Here is an 8,839-nt window from a genome sequence, read left to right as displayed (position 1 = left end):
ATCGAGTACGAAGCCGCCCTAGGAAGCTCGGGACGACGCCGCGCAACGTCGTCCCCCACCATACGATCAACTCCCATGTACAAATATAAATGTCCACTGCCTGACCAACATCGGAGGACTGAACAAATTCGACTCACTCTTATTCTACTCAATTCTAACTTGAACTTCGGAGGGATAAGATCGAAAAAAACTATTCTCAACCTTGGCCTGAGTGTAGGGGCTAGCGATGCAATAGTAGGCAGCAACTCTCACGACCCATCTCGACCCGACGTCCGTCTCGCTCACAAAAGTTCTCACGTGAGTACTCTTGGACATTCGGAACTAAATCGAGCTATGTTGACTCCTTAGCCACGACATAAAGGTGGACTAACATGTACTCGCAAGTTCTTTTTTTATTTTTCCTTATGCACCTGTTATTCATATGCCAACGTTTAGTCATTTACAATCATCGGGCAATAATAAGAATTGACTGTCGGTATGTGAATGACTAAATATCTACGCAAAAATTAGAAGAAAAAAAAAGAAACTCTAAATAAAAGCTTTTCTTTTACCCTCTCCAATGGAACGACAACATCGTTCTTTAAAACGTCAAAGAAGCAAACCATGGTTCAACACATCTTCCTGTTGTAATATAAGTATAGTAGGTCAGAAGTGTCATCCCATTTCTGTTGTAGTTCGAGCAGCAGTGTTGGGCAAACTTGGTGTCAGGAAGGGTGCTGCCCCATGCAGGAGGAGGAGGAAGAGGAGGAGATTGCAAGTGTCCCTTGTTCTGGCAAGTTTGATAAAGCTGAACATAAGAAAGATTCTCCACTTGGCATCATCAGCCTCCTCCTCTGTGCATGCAGTCCGCAGCAACTCTGACAGTTGTGTGTAATTTCTTTATCGTTTCTCTCTTGTATTTTCTTTCTCCTCTTGCCTTCTTACTTACCCATCTGTGTGTCTTCACCAAAATCCATCAAAGCATACACACTGTTTGCCAACTGATACAGATGGTTTGGAATTCAGGATTGATTTCTTGCAGTCATGACAATAATTTCATTTGATATGAAAGACAAAACTGTATATTGATAGAAGCCTTGGGAATCGACTGGTTTGAATTGATATTATTAAATATTAATAATACTGCTGCTTTTGTGTCATCTACTCTTACAATCCTTTGTGATAGGGGGAATATAGTCAAGATGAAGCTGGCAATGGCCAGAGTCACCTGTTTGAGTGGATCTTGGAATGTTTAAGAAGATGAAGTTAGCAGTGGCACTGAAACGTGTTTCAATGGATTTAAAGGTTATGGGGGTGGGAATGGCACCCATTCCATGGCATCATATGTTAACAACCTGCTATAAGACATTGAGATGCACTCTGTATTTTGCTGAAACTATTGATGAAAAAAAAGATGATTGTCAAAGTTATTATGTTAAAAAGGGATCTTATATCCCTTGATATGATCATCATATATATTTTTTTGTACTTGTTATGATTTGACATTTCTAGATTTCTTAATTTATAGAACTGATTTGATTATGACTTTTCATCCAGTTATGATGTACACAGAATGAGTAGGACTAAAACACCAAGTTTCTTTCTCATCTTCCTCTTTTCATTCTTACAATGATGAGGAACCTTTTTTTTTTTTCTTTTTTTTTTTGCTTGGTCACTCTGCTCAAGCATTGATTGACCTATAAGTTCTTTTTCTTGGGCTGGTGAGTAAGTAATTCACATCATAAGTCTCAAGTCATATCTAATGGGGATTATTTTGGGTACTATAATTTGACTTTTCTTTTCTTTTTTTTTTCTTGGAATGAAGGTTGTGATGCAGCAGGAGTGCATTCAATCTCAAAATGTCATAACAACTGTTATTTCAACAATAATTCAAATCAATACATGCCAAAGAGGGTCCAATTCAGTCTTTCATGAGCTCTTATCAGTCCATTAAAGGCTTCAGCATGAAGTTTGTGAGCTGATTTGATCAAAGAATTTCTGATTAATACTCCTCTTAAATTTCCATATATTAACTAAAGAGCATGCTTTAGTTTAACAAACTATACCATCAAGTTACAATTAACTTTATAAGGGAATCTGAAGTTTAGTTCCTTGCAAGAACTACAAGTTGTTAATGACAACAAAGTGCCACAAATGATCCTTTAGTTATCATTGTATCATTTGGAAGACTGCAACTTAGTAATGCTTTCAAGTACATATTTGTTGGCATACTTTGCAGATTGTTCTTTTGTCCACCTTAATGTTAGGATATGACAAAATATGAGAATATTAAAGATAATAGCGACTGACTCGCTGCTGCATGGCATTAATTAACATCATTTTGAGGATGAAGCCTCACCAAACTTTTCGGATGCATTAAGAACAGCGTCCAGATTAAATCGCCATGCCAAGTTGTCTCTCCGACCTACTACTACCTGAAAGTGATATTTATTTATGATGGCTTATAACATATTGATAAATCTCGGATCAGACATCTCGATCGGATCACAAAAATAAAATAAAATGAAATAGAGAACAAGATTCTCGACACACTTAGTCAAACTATTTAATATTTTTATATTATATTATAAAGATGAAGAAACTCTATTATATTCCTTATCATCCTCTTTCTATGTTATAATTTTTTTTATTATTATTTGTATATTTTATATTTTTCACGTAATATAGAGTTGGATCGGTTGATCCACTTACCAACCAATGACCCACTAACCAAAATACTTTAACCTTATGACTTTTAATGCATATGAACACAGCAGACAACCCAACCCAACCCAACCCAAAGCCAGATAATGATGAACAGACATAGATAATTATGACGTTTAAATTTGATTGTGATGGCTTCGACTCGTTGTCGTCCATTAGAATAAATTGATAATGACTCTATTATTGAGATAAGTGATTAATATTGATTTCTCTAAATAATTTTGATTAAAATAGAGATATTGCCTCGTGCAAGGCTCAATGATAAGACAACCTGAAAGACTAACTAGTTGGAAAAGAAACAAGAAACAAAAACAAAAAGATCTTAAAGACCTTGCTTGTTTCATGCATAAGTTGAGTTCTTTAGAGCTTTGGACAATGTGTTTCATAAATCCTGCGTGAGTCTGACGGAGACCAGAATCAATGATATTTTTAATATTTCCTCTCTCTCCTTTTTCATTTTAAAGTACTGACTAAATTTGTTTCTTTATTCGTTTGGCCCCTTATCTTTCTCGATCCTCAAGTTTAGCATATCTATTTACACACTCATATAGGATCCACTACTTACTGTAAGTTACTACTTATGACACTTATTATGACACAAAAGTAATGTTAATCTCTAGCTAATTAACATTTTCCACCCATTTCAACCCCACAGAAACATTTTATAGATAATGGGACCCCGTAATATTCTGAAAGACTAACAGTTACAAGCCATGTATGAGTCACGATAACTAACAAACCTGTAGGTTCAATACACTTCAAGTTTCATAGATTACAGGAGTGGCAATCTCATCTGATAGAACTACTTTAACCTATCAGCATATCCAGTCCAAAGCAAATCAAAGTGGAACTGAGGTCAGGAAAGATCGGATTCGCTGCAACAGTTCAGCCTTCACCGAGTCTGGCACCGATGCTGCATCACAGGCACAGCCAAATTTGTATAAGCATAAAAGGAACGCATTTAAATGTCTTATGAGGGGTGAGCTGACCACTTTGCTACCAGATTAACAGAGCAACTCACCCAGACATCAAGCAAAGTAGTCCGCTGTTCTTTGTTAGAATAAAGTTATCATCACAGTTATACAAAACAGCATAGAGCATGCTCAACAAGGTTATCGTGTGAACCAACTTTTTAAAGCTGCTTATAGACAGCATGCACGCACCCAATGGATAGAATTTGAAGTATAAAGAAAACAATGCCATAAATGAATAATTCAACAAGGTAACTCCTAAAGAAACCAATTGGATATTTGCTAAAGAAGATCTGATTTCACTGAACCGTGTATATTCAGCAAGGCAAAGTTTAAAGGCTTGGAAAAAAAAGGTGTAAACATGACTACTGATTATACCAAATCACTTAAATAATGAATTCATTAAGCCTTCTGAAGAAGAAGAATGTGAAATTATAATATCGCATAGTGGTCATGACCAAAGTTGAAGAGGGTACAGCGGTTGTAGTACCATATTAGAAGCATGATTAATAAGCACAGATATTTGTTACTGGATCACAACATTCTTTACAGGTACATAATAAAATATATCTATTTTTAGCACAACAAGAAAACCAACCATGCTACATTTTACAGGATATAACAATCCATAAAAAGCAACTAGACAAACCGAAGACTTAATAATGAAGGATGATTTCCCCATTTCAAACTCCACAATCAATCAGCATATTGACTTTTCATTAATTTATGAATGCATGACAGTCTAACAAAAACAAATTTGTTGTCTGCTAAGTAACAAAAGCTAACTTAAAATTAATTTTCTCCCATGAAATAAAAAGAATAATACAGATGGATACATAATTTTTTTTGGGTTCATTGATCAAAAGATCTCAAGGCAGAAATTGCATTCCTGGCTCAGACCTTGAAGTGCACAAGCTTTTGCAGAATAACCACCAGATAAGACAAGGTTGTACATGGAGAACCTTTAACTAAATGACAAAAAAATTCCTCGTAGAAATGCTCACCTCTGCCTTTCGGGGTGATTACATGTACAAGGTCATCAACTGTGACATTATTTCTTCCTTTTTTCCTGGCATATGCCCTTGGAGAAAGACAAGTATCAACTTTTTGTATCATTTATAACAAACAGACGTAGACGTAAATTCTGAGAAATATAGATACAGATTGCAAATGCATCCATGCATGACAGATCCATATACAGTTAAACAAATGAACTAAATGGATAAGAGGCCACATGGCAAAAAATGATGACCAGATGGCTGAAATGTGGCTGCTATGTTGCTGTCTTTCTTCCTTTGCTCCTAAATTACAGCATTTAGATATATGGTTCATAAATATACTAATTGTAATCTTACACACTTAATCATTGGTTATAAAAATAAGTTTTTTTTTTCTTTAAAAACACAAAACTCATCTGACATATACTCATACTATGAGCACAAAATATGCTACAGTTATTGTACTTCATTTTTTCGATAGTGATGTTGGTCTTTTTCCTAGTCATTTTTTGTGCACATTTAATATTTGTCTGCCAACATGGCCACACAGCTCTCATGTGGGACCTTGGCTGTCTGCTTGAAAGTGCTATTTTAGAATAATGAAATAACAATGCACATGGACGGCCACATGTAGAAAAAAACCTAATCTAAAATAGTTAAACTGGTTAGAGAACATTCTAATGTCACCTAGTAAGATCTGCCCATGCTCTGGCACCAAGTTGACAAAGCAGCTAGTGTGGTTAATTTAGGGATCAATCAGAAGCTTCCAGAGCACACACAACATTTTGGAAAAATATCTCATGTTTCATTATGTGCTAAGAAATTCAATTTCTCTTGTGGAAAACACAGGTTGAGGTAACATTTTCTGCCATAGAAGCCCACACATTCATGTAGAAACATATGATGTTTCACGATGGCTACACAATCAATTTAAAGACAACGAAGATCGTGTATAAACAGACATTTACGTTTAGCTATTTAAAGTAGCTAACCATGTAATTTTCACAAAGTGAGAACATTTGAAAGGAAAATGTGAAATTTTGGAATTAGGATCAAAGTAATGTTATACATTCAAGACTACGTGAATGCTCGATACCTTCTGCAAAAAGACTGAAATCAATCTGAAATACATGTTTAAATATTTTTCATCTGTATCTTACATGTAACAAGAAATAGCTAAATAAAGAAGTAAATAAAAAAAAGTTCAACCCTTTCTGGGTCGTTTAACCTAATCCCGTCTAAGCTTGAAGATAACAAAGATCCTCTCTTTGCACCATTCAGCAAGGACCCCTTGCTTAAAGACCTCCTCAGTCACTGTTTTACATTCTTATATGTCACCACTGGTTTTCAGGACTATTTTATCCAGTATAGTTCCAACTCATGCACACTTCCCATATGCTCGTCTCCAGACCAAGCCCAGCATGCTGCTGCAGACCCTCTTGTTCTTCAATTATATGTTACTTTAATTAAGTCTCCAAAGGAACAATGCCCATGAGAATGACATAAAAGCACCTATGCGAGATGATAATACTAGGGTAGACAAGGGGACCAAGGGAATAAACCACTAGGGTGAGTCCACAGACTTTCTTCAAGACTGTATGTAGACTAACTAAAATAAAGTTCCAGTTCAAATATATGATTTTGTTTTTTTTATATAATCCTAGGTACAGATAGTTCTTGTTCTTCCAACATCGTTTATGTACATTACATCCTTGACTCTAATAAGAAAAGTAAAAGGTGTATCACCTTCTTCCATCACAAAAGAGCAAAGTAAAGGATATGAAACAAACATGTGTAACAATAGATGGCCGGAGGCACCTCAGAGTCGACACAATAACAAACAGAGCGTGCTAAGGAATTTGTACCTAAAGATGCCCTACCAGACGAAGAGTATTGAAGTCACCGTTGTTTATAAGCTATATGTTTTCTGAAGAAGCACTTAATTCGACATATCAGATATGCAAACAAAGGAAAAGAGAGTTCAAACCTGCAGAGGGCTTTCATCTCATCCCTCCATCCACACTCGATCAGCCGTTCTCTCAGAAGCTCCATCAATTTCTCCTTCTCCCCACTCTCTATCAACTTAGAGAAAACCAAACCAGCTGATCAATAAGCCCAAATTTCTACAAATAACTCCTAGTCATCCCGATAGAAGAGCAAAAAGCACCACCTAAAACTCTAAAACCTCGATTTCTTTTCCATCCTTTCCTTCGCCTCTCTATTTCCTCGAAGGATTATAGTGCGATTCATCAGAGATAGGGAGTAAATAACACGATACCTTGATATTGATCATCTCCTGAAGGGTGAGTTCCTTCTCGGGCTCCTCGTCGGGATCGGGCGTCGGAGGGCGATTGATCGAAGCCCTCCTGTTGGTCACGAGGAAAACACAAACCAAGAAAGCAAATCAGCAGAGAAAAAACCTGAAGACAAAGAGAAACATCGCAGTTGAAACAGCTTACATTGCCCTATGTGCTATGTTGTCTCCCTTCCGCTCCTTTAAATCTCGATTCAGCCAAGCCCTATTTATAGGCGGGATCAGAGGTATACTCACCCGCGGTTAAGTTTAATAGCACGCGTGTGGTCGAACCGGTCGCCCGCCCACTTGGTTCGACCCCATCACATGTTCGACCGGATTGCGGCCGGCCGAAATTGGAGATTCGGGTTGTCTGTGATAGATAAATATTATGATGATTTATTTCACTCTGGTATGGCATTTTCTCCTGTGGTGACTTGAAATTGATGGATTCTTAAATCTCTATCATTCCGAGGTATGAAAATAATATATTTGTTGTTCCTGACATTTTTTTCGTTTAGTATCCATTTAGAAATTCTTGATTATCCATCTATTGTTAACTTAAAATAATATAAACACAACAAATAGACTTTATCAAATATTTTGCAATGTATATATATAATTATTTGAATTTGTGTGATAGTGGGATTGATAGACAAAATCAAAAGATAAAAAAATAATATTATAATCATCTTTATAAAATATTTTTGAAATGATAATCCTTCGACATGTTCATCAGGAAATTGAAAGATGAAAATAAGTATTAAAAAATTAATAAAGTTAGGCGATGCCCTATACTTAAAACCTAATTAGAGACTATACCAAAATGTTTGTGTAAATACATCCTAACCAATATCTCCATCGTAACTCTATCTTTGGTATAGCTTAAAATTGACATCAGAATCGATCACTCGTTATAACTTGGATGGTAGACTAGACAAACTAGTATAAAAATATGGTTATCTTCCAATAAAAGAAAGAAAAAATTGTATCATGAAAATAGCTTATAATTTGTGATAAAAGAGTCCAACATTTTCATAATACTTTAGTTTTTTATTCAGAATTTCTATAGCAATCTTTTAATTAGACTAAACTTAGATAAGTTTGAAGGATTTGTGTTCACCTCTAGTACTTAGAAATAGCCACTATTGTATTTCCTTTGCAATCATGAAGGTTATAGCCTCAAACATTGAATGTGTTGCATATTAAGATAAATATATTAATAATGACTCATTTACATTATGATAGAATTCATTTGCATCATATATTTATATATATATATATATATATATATATATATCACGCGATGGACTACTCTTCTGGGTGTTACAGATCTAACATAATAATAAGTGAGATGCATCACTAATAGACGTAAGATAAAAGATTAGCTAGCACTACTATAGATGATATTTTTAAAATTCTAATAAGCAATGAGTGGTAAATATAATATCCAAATAAATTATTGCTTTAAATATCTAATAAAAAATTATTTAGTCCATATAGGGTCTTTCTTTAATGCAATGGTCTAAAGATATCACATTAGACAAAATCTAATAGAGCGTATAAATACTATAAATGGCAAAACTAATTTTCTCTTTTGGACATTAAAAGAGTCTATTCTCTAAAAAATCCGAGTCATAAGCTACTCAAGGGTCACTATCTTAGGAAATAAGAAAGAAGAACATCGATATATAATTTTGCCTTAGAGAACAATCTTGATAAGAAAGGGATATACTCTTCTAGCTTTAAATATGTGAGAGAATAGAGCCAATAAGATCATGGATAGTAGAACTTTAAAAAATCTAACAAGTAGAAATCCAATGAGTATGTTAAAAAGATCTAAAATAGAATGCTTAGCTCATTAGAGCAACCAA

At 35.0% G+C, this 8,839-nt stretch overlaps 1 protein-coding gene across 1 annotated transcript; it reads right to left on the bottom strand.

Annotated features, from left to right (window-relative positions):
• Positions 1 to 3,344: 3,344 nt before the first annotated feature.
• On the bottom strand, positions 3,345 to 7,189 carry LOC135680487 (transcription and mRNA export factor ENY2-like). The gene is made up of 5 exons (XM_065194413.1): positions 7,132 to 7,189; positions 6,951 to 7,038; positions 6,660 to 6,754; positions 4,679 to 4,755; positions 3,345 to 3,616 (listed from the first exon to the last, which is right to left on the bottom strand). Coding segments are annotated over exons 1-5 (336 nt in total). The 5' UTR covers positions 7,134 to 7,189; the 3' UTR covers positions 3,345 to 3,542.
• Positions 7,190 to 8,839: the final 1,650 nt, after the last annotated feature.

Source organism: Musa acuminata, chromosome BXJ1-8 (genome assembly GCF_036884655.1).
Source record: "Musa acuminata AAA Group cultivar baxijiao chromosome BXJ1-8, Cavendish_Baxijiao_AAA, whole genome shotgun sequence".
NCBI classification, from domain to species: Eukaryota; Viridiplantae; Streptophyta; class Magnoliopsida; order Zingiberales; family Musaceae; genus Musa; species Musa acuminata.
The sequence above is the reverse complement of the archived record's forward strand: the minus strand, read 5'-3'. Positions and strand labels throughout refer to the sequence as shown.

Excerpts from the sequence above, each read along its gene's own strand:
- LOC135680487 (XM_065194413.1), bottom strand. Across the intron at positions 6,755-6,950 it reads AGGAGATGATCAATATCAAG|TTGATAGAGAGTGGGGAGAA; the intron begins GTATCGTGTTAT and ends GTTTTCTCTAAG. Across the intron at positions 4,756-6,659 it reads GAGATGAAAGCCCTCTGCAG|GGCATATGCCAGGAAAAAAG; the intron begins GTTTGAACTCTC and ends TCTTTCTCCAAG.